Source organism: Cotesia glomerata, linkage group LG2 (assembly GCF_020080835.1).
Source record: "Cotesia glomerata isolate CgM1 linkage group LG2, MPM_Cglom_v2.3, whole genome shotgun sequence".
Classification (NCBI taxonomy): Eukaryota; Metazoa; Arthropoda; class Insecta; order Hymenoptera; family Braconidae; genus Cotesia; species Cotesia glomerata.
The window spans coordinates 9,843,169-9,858,128 of NC_058159.1; the positions used below are offsets into that span (position 1 = coordinate 9,843,169).

The window sequence follows — 14,960 nt, forward strand, 5'->3', positions numbered from 1 at the left end:
TTAAGTCACTCAAATATTTTTAGATGAACATTAACATCAGCAGAAACGATTAAATTTTGTTCACATGAATGTGGAAATATTTCCTTGTATACTTTTTAAAATTTCTATTATTATTCTAATGCTATTTACAATATATTACAAATAATTATCATTTATCTAAACGCACATGCAATTTATTTATTAACAATACCAATTATTAATTATAATGATCATAATAAAAATCATAATATAATGATGATTATAAAAAAAGAAATATAATTTTTCCTGGTTAAAATCAAATATATAATTGAATTTAATTCACTGGAAATACGCAATAGTTCAATTTGCGTCACAAAGTACTTAAAAAATGAATTACAATTTTAGAATTAAAATTTCATTCTATAAAGTACGCACGTAATTTTATTTATCAAAAAAAAATTTATTTAACGTGAGGCATCACCTCACGTTGTAAATTTCAATTATTCACATGTTGTGCTTGTGCTTGTTGTTCTTCTTCAGTTGAGTCACCTCTTCTAATATACTGAGGTTTGTCTTTACCTCGAACAGATCCTTCAGTAACGTGAACCGTCAGAACATCGCTGCCAGGAACATCAAACATAGGTTCTAAGAGAAGAGATTCCATGATCGCACGAAGTCCTCGAGCTCCTGTCTTCCGATCCATTGCAAGTGCTGCTATAGCGTCCAGAGCGTCACTCGTAAATGTCAAATCAACCTATCATCAATAAAATACAAAAATTAATTTTTTAATAACTATATAAAATAATAATTAATAAAAAGTGAAAACCTTATCCATTGAGAACAACATTTGGTACTGTGGAACCATTGCATTATTAGGCTCAGTCAAAATTCTTACAAGCATTTTTCTGTCAAGTGTATGGAAAGGTACTAAAACGGGAAATCTTCCGACAAACTCAGGAATCATTCCAAAATCAATCAGATCTCGCGCTTCAACTTGTCTCAATAAAATATCTTTTTCTTTATTGTCATCTTCAGTTGATGGAGACATATTGGCAATATCAGCTAATGTTGCTGCTCTTCTACCTGGACTTTCAGTAGCTGGTGCAGCACCAAAGCCTAGATACTTTTCGTTTTTACGTCGTGATACAAGTCTGTCAAGGCCGTTATAAGCACCAGACGCAACAAATAATATATTTGTTGTATCAACTTGCAAAGTATCACCACGTAATTTACGAGAACTATTTCTTTCTGGTACATTGACAATAGTACCTTCCAACATTTTCAACATACCCTGTTGTACACCTTCACCACCAACATCACGTAACTGATGAATTCCGGGTACCGCGCCAATTTTATCTACTTCGTCCAAAAATACGATACCCATTTGCGCTCTTTCAACAATATAATTTGCATCTTGAAGTAATTTAGCTATTACACTCTCAATATCTTCACCAACGTACCCAGCTTGAGTGAGAGTTGTACAATCACAAATTGCAAAGGGTACATCCAAACATTGGGCTATTGTTTGCGCTAATAAGGTTTTTCCTGATCCAGTCGGACCCAATAGCAGAATATTACTCTTCTCCAATTTTAATTGATGTTGTGTACTGTCTAAAATATCTGAACCAGGAACTGATTGGTTTGCATTTGCTTTTTGCTGATCATTATTACTTGATGGATTTTGGAAACCAACACTTAATGGATTCCCCAAACTTGATACGTGAAGTAGATCTGTAATGAAGACAATGGTACTTTAGTTTTTGTATTGTTTGTTTTTTCAATTTGTGTTTATAAACATTTTGTAGTGCAAAGGAGTTGGAATCATTATTAAGGATTAATTAATGTTTATAAGGACAATAAATTTTATTTACGCGGTTTAAGACCTCTGTGAGTAAACGGGTAGTTGAGTTCTTGAGGTCCAACTTGACTTGAACTGGCTTGCACTGAGTTCTGAGGTGGAAGATTATTGTGAATACGCTTATAATGATTGTATACTGCTACACTCAAAACTTTTTTAGCATATTCTTGACCTATTACATGCTTATTCAAGTATTCAAATATCTGAAAAATTCATTAATATTAGTAAAATTAGTAAACTGACAAGCGTTATTACATTTCTACTCAAAAAGTATCAGACATGTAAATATTGAAAATGAATGAGTAAGTACTAATTTTTTTTTATAGTAAATTTCAAGTAGAAATTTAATGATGCCACTTGATGAATTTATTTATTGTTGCTGATCAGTGATTGAGATATTTATTACCTTTTTTGGAGGAGGTGGTGGTTTCCGATAAAATCCTTGTTTGGAATCATCACTTCTTGTTGTCTCTTTGAGACTTTTTTTTGAGTCTATTTCCGACAGTACCACAAAGAAATGGGAACACTTTTCGCATTTCACGAATCTCGTTGACGCTGTAGTAAAATTAAAAATTATTATTCCTTGATAGCTGTAACTATTCATTTGAAACTCAATACTTATAGAAATAAATGGCAACTACCAATATTCAGCATTACAGTATCTTTTAAATCAATGTGCTAATAGTTTCTAAGTCAATCGAACGAGATCAAAAGTCAAGCCTGAATGAAACAATTATGATCTATTGATAATTAAAAAAAAATTTTTCCTTATATTATTTCAAGTACATCATAAATCAATTTCATTTTTTAATTTCATCATAATTAAGTAAGTATTAATTGATTTCTCACTTTACTCGATTTGGATTAAGGTTTAGTAATATTTCTGGATCGCATCAGTATTGTAATATTTGAAAAGTTGTTAACTTTAAATACTACAAAAACTTGATTAAATAAATTGTAATAGTTGATATACAGAAAAAAATATAAATAATAATGGAGGCTTACTTGTATGTACTTTTTTTTTAATGTTTTGAAAGTAATAAAAACCAAAAAAAAAAATTGTTTTTTCTTTTAATATTCATCAATCATTTAAAAACTATTCAATTGATTTATTTAGAAAATTTTTCAATTCATTTTCAAGACTGTATTAAAAAAAAATTTTTAGTCAATTTTTTATGCAGCTTGTTGACATTTAATCAATCAATAAAATTTTAATTAATTTGTAGTTATAATAAACAAATAATGAGGAGGTTATTGCAAGCTTCAAGTTATCAATATTATATACAGATATATAAGTAGGCAATTAGCACATAAAAACGTATGATTTACGTTTACTACTTTTGACATTCACCCAAGATGAGCTACTTAATAAAAGTTGAAATTTTAAATTATTTAAACTTACATACGAATGTTTCAACATGTGTACAAGGATCCCCACACTTTGGACATGTTAATGTATTTTTTTTTCCGCCACCTCCTTTTCCATTTCCATTACTTCCCGCGGTATTACCAATGTCTTTATTAGGTGGTGTTGGTTCACTAGGTGCCTTTGATAACATACTAGTTGTTGCTAATGATCTTGTTGCGACAACTCGTACTATTTTTTGCACTAAAAAATAAATTTAATTCGTTTTAGTAAGCTGGATTATTTTTTTCTGTTTTTGTTTATAATTTAGAATAATAATTATTTTAAAAACAATTACCATGATGTGTAACATGATTCGCAGATACTAAAGATCTCGTATTATACAAACAACACCTAATGCAGCTCATTGTGAAGCTGTTATGTTGTTGATGCAGCAGTAAATTAAATAAATAAAAAAACTACCAGCCAATGATAGAAATAAACCTGTAACAAAATTTATTATTATTTTATAAATTAATAGTTAACATTATTTATTTATCAAATAAAGTATCTATAAATTAAAACTAATGTGTATAGTCAGATAAATTTATTTTAAAATTAGCGTATTATTATACATATGTTTATTAATTGGATCTATTATTATTTACTGCGTTCAATTTTCAATTAGGCCACTTATTTAATATATATGAACTGTTGTATATTATACTGCACAATGATGAAAATTTTATTTGTGTAGATAAAAAAATTATACAATGACGTAGTATACAGTTGATACTAAGTCACTAAAGTAATTCACTGTAATGGTGAAATCACTAACCTTGCTTTTGCAAATCAATTTTTTAAAATAATAATCGACAAAACAATATGCGATTTGACCTGTATTACTGGTAAATATTATTATTATGAGTTTAATTAATAATACGCATTAATTTGTCATATTACTTTATCTATGATAATAAATTTAATAAAAGTATAATGGTGGTTATTAATTAAAATATTCAAAAATAAAATCATAAGATATGAAAAACGACTGTTAAAATAAGTGACACATTTTGTCTGACAGGACAATCGCTCAATTGCTTGCGTGTATACAAGGATAAAAATTTTGTTCTATTTAATTTTATGTTTATTTTTCAACTCCAAAAATAACAAAAAAAAAAATTTCAAAATTGACACTGACACTTTATTTTCCGTTTTGTTTTTGTTTCTTTTTTAAAATTGTTCACTAGATTAAATTACGTAATTTACCTTGACGTTAGATAAACAAATAATGATGCTGAGTCAATGTCTCCCGTTCTACCCGATCTTTCGAAGATTAAGACTACTGTTTTTTTTTTTTTTCCTTTCAAGAGAATAATTTTTTTATGTATACTATATGTATACGCATGTATGTTAAATATACACATTTATGTTTTCTAAGTTATCAACTGTCAATTAAAAGCATTTTGTGAAGCGCTAATCTATTCAATTTTCAAAGTTAATTTTTATTAATTTTTTTCTTTTAATTATATTTTATGGTAGATCATAAAATTTACATAGAATATACAAAGTTTTATACACATAGAATATTCCATAAAAAAAAAATTTAAGCAGTTGATTTTTTTTCGTGTGATTTTTTATCTTCATCGTCGTCAGAACCAGTGGATGATTCATTTTCATCTTCCTCATCCTCATCATCATCGTCATCATCATCATCATCATCATCATAATCCTCATCATCATCGTCATCTTCATCATCATCATCTGCCGTTGCACCATAATTTCCATAAGTTCCATAAGCACCATAACTACCACCTTCGTCATCAGAATCATAATTGCTAGCTTGATTTTGTCTTCCAAATTTATGACTCCGAGCTTTAATTTAAAAATTTATTAGATAAAATTTAAATGAAATGAACAAGTAAAAATTGTATTTTAAAATAAACTTACTAGACATGCTAAGATCTTTAGTTTGTGATGTTTCAAAACTACATTTTGGACACGGAATCGCTTTATTCTTTTCGTATTTAAAACCTTTTCTACGGACATGATCCTCACAGTAACATGTTTTACATCTTAAACATGAATATTGGCCTAATTTATTACAAGATTGGCCTGAAAAATAAAAACTCAATTAATAATATTAATCATTATAATAATTAAGATGCTAAGATAGAAAAAACTATTACACTTATAACTTTCAGCTTCAAGAACTTGGCATGAAGCTTGATGTTCAAATTGATCGTCTTCACATAGAAAACAATCACAAAATGAACATTTAAATATTCTTCCACCGTGATCCCAAACGCCTCTTTCGCATTCCTGACAAACTGCGTCCATCAGGGGACAAGTACAAGAATGACTTGTTAGACATTTTCTACCATGACATACCCAAGCTTCACAATAATCACAAATCGCTCCCTGAAATTATAATAGATAATATATTATTTTTATTCGTAAATAATTGAAAATGTTTGTCCGAGCCGTGTCTAATAATGAAATAAATTAATGCTATCTAAATTTAAATAACATTATTTAATTTTTTGAGCCAATAACATATTATTATGTATAAACACATATATACTTTCACTATAATTGTAAAATTATACTTAAGGGTAGGCCGTAGTCAATGTATTTTCAGAAATCTTATTTTTTTAACTCCATTTTAAATAAATTTTGAAATCTAATACAATAAAATTTCCGAAAAAGAATATATTAAATAATTACTAGATATTGCGGAAGCTTTATAATAATTCATTTAAAAATCTTTTTAAAAAGTTATTAGAAAAATTAAATTTTAGACAATACATTTACTACAGCCTAGCCTTAAGGGTTTTAACTATGACAGTTTTATAGTAATTGTGCTTTGTGTATATGCGATTGAATTATTAGTGAAAAAATTAGAACATACCACCATCCCTAAACCTGTGATAAATACTCCAGGATGTTTAACAATACAGTCTCCAGTTTTTAACATACATTTTATCTTTCCACAATGAGCGCACATTGGTAACCTCTGCACACTGGAACAAAAGTAACAAAATGCTCGATTTTTTTGCTTTTTGTTACATTTATCACATTCCTAAAAAATAAAAAACAATCATATTTTATTAATAATTATAAAACTGTAAATTATTATTAAATTTAATTTTATAAATGAAATTTACCATGACCGCATTGGAAGGAAATTTTGCGATATCCAATTGATCTTTAGCTGTTCTAATTTCTTTTTGCCGTAATTTTTGTTTTTCTGCTTTTTTTCTTTGTCCCGTCTTTTTTTTCGGCATTTTAGAGTTTTAATTATTTGGAATATAATATAAAAATTAGATTAACTCCGATTGTAATACTGAAAAAAAAAAATAAAAAATAAAATGAAATGAATGGTAATGTCACCTACTCTTACTATACTACAAAAAAGGGGCCATAGTAATAGCCATGGTGAGTAGAAGGAGATTACAATTTAGTATTTTACATTTTAACTCCAATCTAAATAATTATTTACTTTATGGTCGCGACTATATAAAAAATTATCTATATAAAAATAAAAAAAAAAAAAGTAATAGTTACTGTCATACCGATACATTTAATTGTAATTTTAGTTCTTAATAATAATAATAATAATAAAAAATCAAATAGACAACGCCACGTTACAAAAAGGAAACTCTTTGAATTTGAGCTTTGATAATCATTATTTAATGTTTATAATAGGAAAAATTGATTGATATCTCATTGGTACGAAATAAATTTTTTTTTCACTCTATGAATGCATTAATTTTATTTTCAATAAATTAAAAAAAAATTAAAAAATATTGACAGATAATTATTTATTTATTTATTTGGAATGAATACGTATGAGAGCGTACTTATGTAAAAAGAAGTCAAACCACTAGCGCCACGTGTCATGTGTCATTTTCCTCTACGAAATTTCAGTTTCCATTAGACTGTATCCGACATTTCATAAACAAAGGATATAAATAAAGTTTTTATAAATTATTCTCAATCTTTTGATAATTATTGCAAAATGACGGATGAATCAAATGGAGAATCAACGTTTGAATTCGTCGAAAAACGAGTTGATGATGTATCAATATCTGGCGAAACAACTAAAACTGGTTCGATTACTTTATTATATTTAAATGACGTAAATATTTACATTCCGTTGAAAACTTTTGTCTCTTACTACTATCAGATTATCAGTTATTTTAGAATATGGAAACTATTATATTTTATTAGAAATATTCCTAAAAAAAAAAATATAATTTTTTAGATTCAATGAGCAGTTTATTGCCATCTGTATCGATAATAACGCCTTTAAGTGGATCATCGTCAGCAGGAAATCTTTTGTCAAATGTTGCTCCACCATCTGCTTTGCCTAGTTTTATTGCCAATCAGTCGCCACCATTAGATTCACTGCCAAAAGAAACTGGACAAAATGCTGTCAAAGTTGAAAGTACCGAAAAGCCTGAAGAAATTTCCGGGGATCTTGGAGTTCAAACAAAACAACCGCAAGCACAAGGTCAACAAACTCCAACTGAATCTCAGAAACCGCTAGAATCTGTGTGCTTAGAGGACAATCAATCACAAGATATGGGAATCGTCGGTGCCTCATTATTTTCATGGGTCAAAGATAATGTTGTTAATAACAGTATGCTCAGTAAAGTTGCTGAAAAAGCTAAAAGCAGTGTCAACTCAATGATAACTACTTTGGATCCCCAGATGCGTGAGTTTATTTGTAAGTAATCATTCGCGAAAACATTACGCTTTAATTGAACGATTGACTTTTTTTTTTTAATTATGATTGAATATTTTCACTTTTTAAAATTCAGCTGTTGAAGGGTATCCTTGTCCTCCACTCGTAAACTAGTTATAGATGTTTCTATTTTGGGATTAAGTAGAGCAGTTGGTTTTATACACTCACAGTTAAAAATTCTGTCATTTCTCACCGTGTAGCCGATAGTAAAATATTTTAAATTATTGATATTTTTTCTCATTGAATAATTCTTATTAAACATTTAATAGCTATAATTAATATGTAAAATATGTTGGTTAATGCTAGTAATTACATTTGGACATTATTAGACACATGGATTTCAGATTCAGGTGGTGATGTTGAAATTGTTGTGGCATCTAATAAGGAAGTCAAAGTCAGCCCTATTCGTGAAGCTTTTCAAGAAGCATTTGGAAAAGCGACTATCACGTAAGATAAAATTAAATTTATAAATTATATGTTTATTGATGATTAATAATAATTGAATTTATTTTTAATTTCGTACAGAGGTGTAGCGATTGATACATCGGCTATTCCTGCACAACCAGTTGGTTTTGCTGCTGGAGTTAATGGAGCAAAACATCGTATTAAATATGCACGTAATGCTCTTGAGATTCCAAAAGACATTCCAATTATTGCAGTGCAAAGTTTTTTGGTGGAAATTGGTGAAGATAAATGGTATGAATTAGCGGTTATACTTCTTGATGACCCAAAAAATGACGTTAATCTGCAAATGTTTACACAAATGACACCTGTACCAAGTCAATTTGTATCAACTGCTAAAGAATCTACACCCGATACTTATCCACTTAAAACATTGGGTTTGGCTGTATCAATTGGAAGTTTGATGTCTACCAATTTACAAGTAAATGGACTTTTTTATATTACTTTAAGTATTTTGGTTTTTTGAACTATTATTAAAGATTTTTATTTGTTTAAGGTTAATTTCAATGAATGGCACCATGCGCTTTCTGGTGTATCTCGTAGAGATACTATCCTTCTTGCAGCTCAATCTTTAGCAGGCATTTATAAAAATACGATTACAACAGTGTAATTAATCAGCAGAATGTCAACGATGATGATGAACTATAAAGACCGAAATGTTTTATAATTATTTGTACATAATTTCTAATAATTTTATTATTTGTTTAAACTTGAAATAAAAATTATAACAAAACAAAACTGATCAAGTTTAAAAAAAATATATTGAATCGACTCTATAAGAGTATAAATCTGTTGATTAATTTTGAATATTGGTTAAAGTTATTTGTACATTAATTGTGTAATTAAATTTTCAAAGTAAATTGTATTCAAATGAACAGTATTTGTGAAAAAAATTTATATGGTACTAGTATTTAAATATATTTTCACGAACCAAGTATGTTAGTGTTTTATTTATGGTCTTAAACAGTTATTTAATTTTTTATTAGTCTATATAAGGTATTTAAACTAAATAAAAGAAATTTCATTCATTATAAGATTTTTATATTTGTCGTATCTTTACGCCCTTAACGTGAATACATTTATCGTATTTCTCTTTCTTTATCTCATTTTATTCGTTCAGTCGTTTAAAAAAAAAAAAAAACAAGAAAATGAAGACAAAGAAAAACTTAATTACGAGAATTAATAATATTAGCTGAATTATAAAAAAAGTAATGTAAAAAATTACAGGATTTATTTAATTAGAGAATTCATTACAGTGGCTAAAATTTTTTTTCATTAGCGAAGATAATCCTGTAATACTTTTTAAAATTTATTTTTCCAATTCTCCGCATTAATTCAAAATCTCAACAAATGGTAGTATTAAACAAAGCCACCGAAGTTATATTGACATTACGGAATCGATTGTATCCGCTGTCGTTTAATTGAAATACAATATTTAAATAGAGTGCAAAAATCCAAATTGGTTACAATTTGTCCAAGTATGATGCCAAGTCTGGGAGACCGTCTTTCAATCCCTTCCTTTTTCTCGTATCCTGAAATAAAGAGAAAAAAAATTAATCATTTAATTAATTATTAAAAAAAAAAAATAAAAAAAGGAAAAAGAGTTTAAATAAAAAGTTAAAATTGTCGTTGCTTTATTCAAACTACCTAGATCAGCCAGATAATTTAAACTTTAAGTTAACATTTAATTTTCCACGGATTAAAAAATGGCAATACTTATAAATTGCATAACCATCAGTTATGACCGTGGATTTTTATTTGAGGTAATAGTAATAACGAAAATATAAATGTATATATAATACAAACCTGAACAACTTGGTAAGGTCTTGTACCCTGGTCAAGCGGGTCACCAGGAAGGATTTGCCAGTGATCGAAGACACATTGTGGGAAAGCTTGTCCTCCAGTGTTTGATCGTAAATCAGCAGTGAAACCGAACGATTCATTTACTGGCAAGTAAGCTTTAACAACGAACATAGGTGTACCAGTGACTTGTTGTTCTTCAAATACGTGACCACGTCTACGATTGAGTACTCCGTAGATTCCACCGACAGCTACTTCTGGACATTGAATCTCACAAAGATACACTGGCTCCATAAGCCTTGGTGAGGCAGTGAGCAGACAAGCGTACAGACAACGTCTGGTTGTGGGGATAATTTGACCACCACCTCTGTGGATAGCATCAGCATGAAGTGTAACATCATAGATGTTGAACCGTACACCACGGAGATTTTCTTCTGAAAGAACTCCTTCTTTCGTGGCCCATTGGAAACCAGCGACAACAGAATCCTTAATTTCGTTAAGATACTGTACTCCTTTAGTACAATCAACGAGAATGTTTGGTCCAGATCCGTCGGGTCCGAAACACCAGATTTTTCTTGCTTCGGTTACGTCATAATCGTATTTCTCACCAAGATAACGAGCACGTGATTTGAAATCATCTCTTGGGTTTACATCTCCGTTGTCAATGTCCTCAGCAAGACCATCTGGCATTGGTTGAGCTTTCATGAAGAGACGATTGTGTTTGTTTGGTGACTTGGACAAACACATTTGGTCTGATTCTTCAGAAACAGTTTCTCTGTATGAAACAACTGGGTCTGACTTTTTGATAGGAATGCAAGCATGATCTTCTTCCAAATCTTTAAGACAAATCTCAAGATGCAATTCACCGGCACCAGCAATAATGTGTTCACCAGATTCTTCAATGATACATTGTACCATAGGGTCGGACTTGGCTAAACGTTTCAAACCTTCCACCAATTTAGGTAAATCAGCTGGGTTCTTTGGCTCAACAGCCACACGTACTACAGGTGATACTGAGAACTTCATGACCTTCATGTTGTGAGCATCCTTGTAAGTGGTAATGGTACCTGTCTTAACCAAGAATTGATCAACACCAACAAGACCACAGATGTTACCTGTACAAAAAAGTAAACGATTAATTTATTAATTACTGTTCATTAATCATTTTATTTTATTTAATTATCATTTGGTAAATAATTCATCAGTTGGCCGTTCTTATATCGTCGTTCATTTATTATCAGAACAGGTCTGTGATAAGAACAATCATCATAGAAATAAAAAAAAAAAAAATAAAAAATAAGAAAAAAAATTTTTTAAAAACTTACCAGATGGAACGTCTTCGATAGCTTCGACGTAACGACCCATCATGAGAATAGTACGTTGGATAGCTTTCTCGTACAAGTCTTCTTTCTTTCCTGGAGTGAAGTTTGGACCCATGATACGGGCTTTCATACCGGTGCAAACTTTACCAGAGAACACACGTCCAAAAGCGTAGAAACGACCTTTGTCAGATGTCGGTACCATTTTTGACACGTACATCATGAGTGGACCATTGGGGTCACAGTTCTAAAAAAATAAAATAGTCAATTAAATAATTTGTATTCAATGTAGATTTACAGATCATTTTTTTCATTATTATAAAATAGTCAGTTGGCCGTTCTTATCCATCGTTCATTATATTTCAGAACAGGTCTGTGATAGAACAATCATCACATTAAAAAAAAAAAATTTTTAAATCGTCACATAGCGGCATGTCGAGAATAGAGTACTCCCACATGCTGTGCGGCGTGCAAAAATCTGTATTATACAATATTTTGTTAATAGATGAATAAATTACCTTGATACCAAGAGCAGCTTCATCATCATGAGGACCCTCGTACAACATTTCCATACGGTATTTTTGAGCAGTTACGGGTGATGGAAGATGAATGGCTATCATCTGAAGTAAAGCTTCACCAGCTGGTAACCAAGTTCTCATTACAACCTTCAAAAGAGCTTTTCCGTCCTTGTCCTTGTCTTCAGGCTTCAAAGTGATACCCAATTTAGTAAGAAGATTATCAGCTTCATCTTTCTTGTAGTTCATGATGCAGTCAAAGACCTAAAAACAAAAAAAAATTAATCAATACTCATTCTTTTATTACATAAAAAAATATTTATTCTTTAAGTAATAATATTGAAGCTGAGCCGTAGCAATGCCACTAACGAACATAAAGATAGAGGTCCAGTGGCAGCGTTTAAACACAGTTACTTTTTACTCTCCTTCCATTAGCGCACTGTAAACACTGTCCCAGTGCTCTAATCAGCTTTCAAAGAAAACTAATTATTGTACTACAGCGAAACGCGAATGTGCTGGAAGGAAATTAAAAAAAAAACATACTTAATAAAAAAAATATAATTACCTTGTAAATTGGGTCCAAAACGTACATACAGAAGGAACGTTTATTGTCAGCTTCCTTCTGTTTACTCCATTTCTTGGTCTTGGGATTGAAGAATGATTCTCCCCAAAGACGGTTCATCAACTTAACAGTATCGATCTTGAATTTCTCAGCGTACATTTCAGAGAATTGTTTGAGAGTAAAGGCCCAACCGTGAAGACCTGATCCAAAACCAACGGAACCTTTGCTCGGGTCAACCTATTCAAACCAAAATTCAATTATCGTAAATAATTTCATTACACATGTGTAATATTATAAAATTTTGAAAAATTAAAGCTTTAAATTACTTACTCTAACTTCACCCATGGGACCATCATCATCAGAGTATGTAGCGATAATAACGTTGACATTTTCAACAATACGTTGGAAAGTCTGATAAAGATCTTCACTTTCCAGTTGGAGCTCCAACAAAGCACGGTCCATCTTGTTCATGAATAAAACGGGCTTAATACGCTCAGCAATAGCTTGACGCAATACAGTCTCAGTCTGTACACAAACACCTTTGAAATAAAACTTCTAATTATACTCAATATTCATTAAAAATATTTCAATCAGCATGAGAAAATATTAAACGTACCAGACACACAATCGACGACAACAAGGGCACCATCGGTGACACGAAGAGCAGCTGTTACTTCACTTGAAAAATCAACGTGACCAGGCGAGTCAATCAAATTTATTAAGAAACCTTTCTCTGCTTTATCACGTTGGTCAGGGTTGGTGATGAAGACCAAATCTTTCTCATCGAGCTCGAAGAACATAGAGATGGCACTAAAGGTATCAAAGTATTAATTAGTTGATGTTAAAAAGTTATTACCAAACAACTGTTGAAAAATTATAACATACGTTGATTTAATTGTAATACATCTCTCCTGTTCGTCTTTACGCGTATCAGTAAAACGCGTCTCACCAGCCTTTGCACCGGCAATAATACCAGCCTTGGACACAAGGGAGTCTGTCAGAGTTGACTTTCCATGATCGACGTGCGCAATGACGGACATGTTTCGGATGTTCTTCTTCTTGTCCATCATCGCACGGATCTCGTCTACCGTAAAATTCACCTAAACAAAGGAAACATAAATTAGTGACAATACCATTGATGATAAACACTCAGTGAATCGATTGAAAAAAATTCATTATTATAGTTGAGTTTAAATAGGTAGATGAATTATCACTATGACGCGCTGAGGCAGACCCCGTGACATGCCTTCTGATGTCGTGGGTTGGCAAACATATTTTGATAAAACGCATCATGAATTCAATTAGTAATTTATAAAAAATTATAAAACTAAGACAATATATACATGAAAATGAAAAATATTTCATTTCAATTAAAATTGATGATTAATGACAAAAAATGTGAGCACAATGAGGCGCCCAATAGTTGCGCAATCTGGAGTAATGCAAAACTTATATCCATGTTAGATAGATATGAATAGATATTGTTAAAAAATATTAGAATTTTTATATTGTCGATGGCGCATATATTAATGTAAATTTATATGTTTATAATTATTTTACATACCATCTTGGATGTTTTTCGATTATTCTCAGCCTGATTAAAACTGTACGTGCGCCAACTATGGCGGACTCCCTGGGAAAGAACAGGAGAACTGCGATCACTGATGAACTGACCGCGTAACGAACGCTAGAGGTCGCACTGCCACGCGTAACTTGTGCGACGGCGTGTTTCTCAAGTTACACCACTCGACCAACACACGTTCTTTTATCCCTTTTCCTTCCGTCATGTTTTTTTTCTTTTTTTATTTTACTTACAATCTGTGTATAGAGGTCCTTTACTCTCCATACTTATACAGTTTATTCCATTTTTAAATGTTTTCATGAAAGCAAAAAAATAATTAACTAAGTCACTACTTACTTTGTGAATATAAACACTTATTTTTTATGTGAATAGAGTGACGTTAAATATCTTCATTTTCAGCTAATATACAAATTTTTCTTAGTTTTAATTTTTTAATTTCACAAAAGAGAAAGTATACCTATTATGGCTTAGTCGGCGGGTAATTTAAAAAGTATTAGAATAGATTATATAATCTCACAATTGGAAAAAAAATTATAATCGTTTACTTATATAATTCTTATCAATATATATAAAAAAGTATGTGATCAGTTTTTATTTAGATAAGTTCAAATGATTATGGTCAAATGAATCATTCGGAATTGAACTTTGACAATTGTAGAAAAAAAAATACCTCTTGTATTTCTAAAATTGTGTTGACACTTGTTATTACTATCAATATATAGTTCTTATCAGTTTATAAATTTATAATTTAATTAACGAAATAATATCTACAATGATTATGAATGATAATAGTACTAATTAAATTTTAA

General features: G+C 30.3%; 4 protein-coding genes across 10 annotated transcripts; 1 reads left to right on the top strand and 3 right to left on the bottom strand.

Moving 5' to 3' along the window:
• Positions 1 to 258: 258 nt before the first annotated feature.
• Positions 259 to 4,538, bottom strand: LOC123259142 (ATP-dependent Clp protease ATP-binding subunit clpX-like, mitochondrial). 3 transcript variants are annotated; one of them, XM_044719411.1, is made up of 7 exons: positions 4,431 to 4,538; positions 3,520 to 3,665; positions 3,219 to 3,425; positions 2,223 to 2,371; positions 1,830 to 2,019; positions 785 to 1,689; positions 259 to 712 (listed from the first exon to the last, which is right to left on the bottom strand). In XM_044719411.1, the coding sequence occupies exons 2-7, from the start codon at positions 3,587 to 3,589 to the stop codon at positions 455 to 457; spliced, it is 1,779 nt and encodes a 592-aa protein (XP_044575346.1). In that variant the 5' UTR covers positions 3,590 to 3,665; positions 4,431 to 4,538; the 3' UTR covers positions 259 to 454. The 3 variants fall into 3 exon arrangements, with proteins under 3 accessions (XP_044575346.1, XP_044575348.1, XP_044575347.1); XM_044719413.1 differs by having other exon boundaries at positions 1,842 to 2,019; positions 4,431 to 4,537; XM_044719412.1 differs by lacking the exon at positions 4,431 to 4,538 and adding an exon at positions 3,830 to 3,953.
• Positions 4,539 to 4,645: 107 nt separating this feature from the next.
• LOC123259144 (zinc finger protein 330 homolog) lies at positions 4,646 to 6,662 on the bottom strand. The gene is made up of 5 exons (XM_044719420.1): positions 6,329 to 6,662; positions 6,073 to 6,243; positions 5,351 to 5,582; positions 5,112 to 5,276; positions 4,646 to 5,036 (listed from the first exon to the last, which is right to left on the bottom strand). Exons 1-5 carry the CDS (start codon positions 6,446 to 6,448, stop codon positions 4,768 to 4,770), a joined length of 957 nt encoding a protein of 318 aa, XP_044575355.1. The 5' UTR covers positions 6,449 to 6,662; the 3' UTR covers positions 4,646 to 4,767.
• A 353-nt stretch (positions 6,663 to 7,015) lies between these two features.
• LOC123259143 (protein PRRC1-like) lies at positions 7,016 to 9,307 on the top strand. Of its 5 annotated transcripts, none has more exons than XM_044719414.1 (5): positions 7,016 to 7,273; positions 7,429 to 7,893; positions 8,241 to 8,358; positions 8,437 to 8,794; positions 8,870 to 9,307. In XM_044719414.1, exons 1-5 carry the CDS (start codon positions 7,183 to 7,185, stop codon positions 8,981 to 8,983), a joined length of 1,146 nt encoding a protein of 381 aa, XP_044575349.1. In that variant the 5' UTR covers positions 7,016 to 7,182; the 3' UTR covers positions 8,984 to 9,307. The 5 variants fall into 5 exon arrangements, with proteins under 5 accessions (XP_044575349.1, XP_044575351.1, XP_044575353.1 ...); XM_044719416.1 differs by having other exon boundaries at positions 7,429 to 7,881; XM_044719418.1 differs by having other exon boundaries at positions 7,018 to 7,273; positions 7,429 to 7,881; positions 8,256 to 8,358.
• A 90-nt stretch (positions 9,308 to 9,397) lies between these two features.
• LOC123259141 (translation elongation factor 2) lies at positions 9,398 to 14,287 on the bottom strand. Its single transcript, XM_044719410.1, has 9 exons — positions 14,134 to 14,287; positions 13,455 to 13,669; positions 13,186 to 13,379; positions 12,900 to 13,108; positions 12,573 to 12,806; positions 12,011 to 12,271; positions 11,499 to 11,739; positions 10,180 to 11,288; positions 9,398 to 9,905 (listed from the first exon to the last, which is right to left on the bottom strand). The coding sequence occupies exons 1-9, from the start codon at positions 14,134 to 14,136 to the stop codon at positions 9,837 to 9,839; spliced, it is 2,535 nt and encodes an 844-aa protein (XP_044575345.1). The 5' UTR covers positions 14,137 to 14,287; the 3' UTR covers positions 9,398 to 9,836.
• Between the last annotated feature and the right edge of the window lie 673 nt (positions 14,288 to 14,960).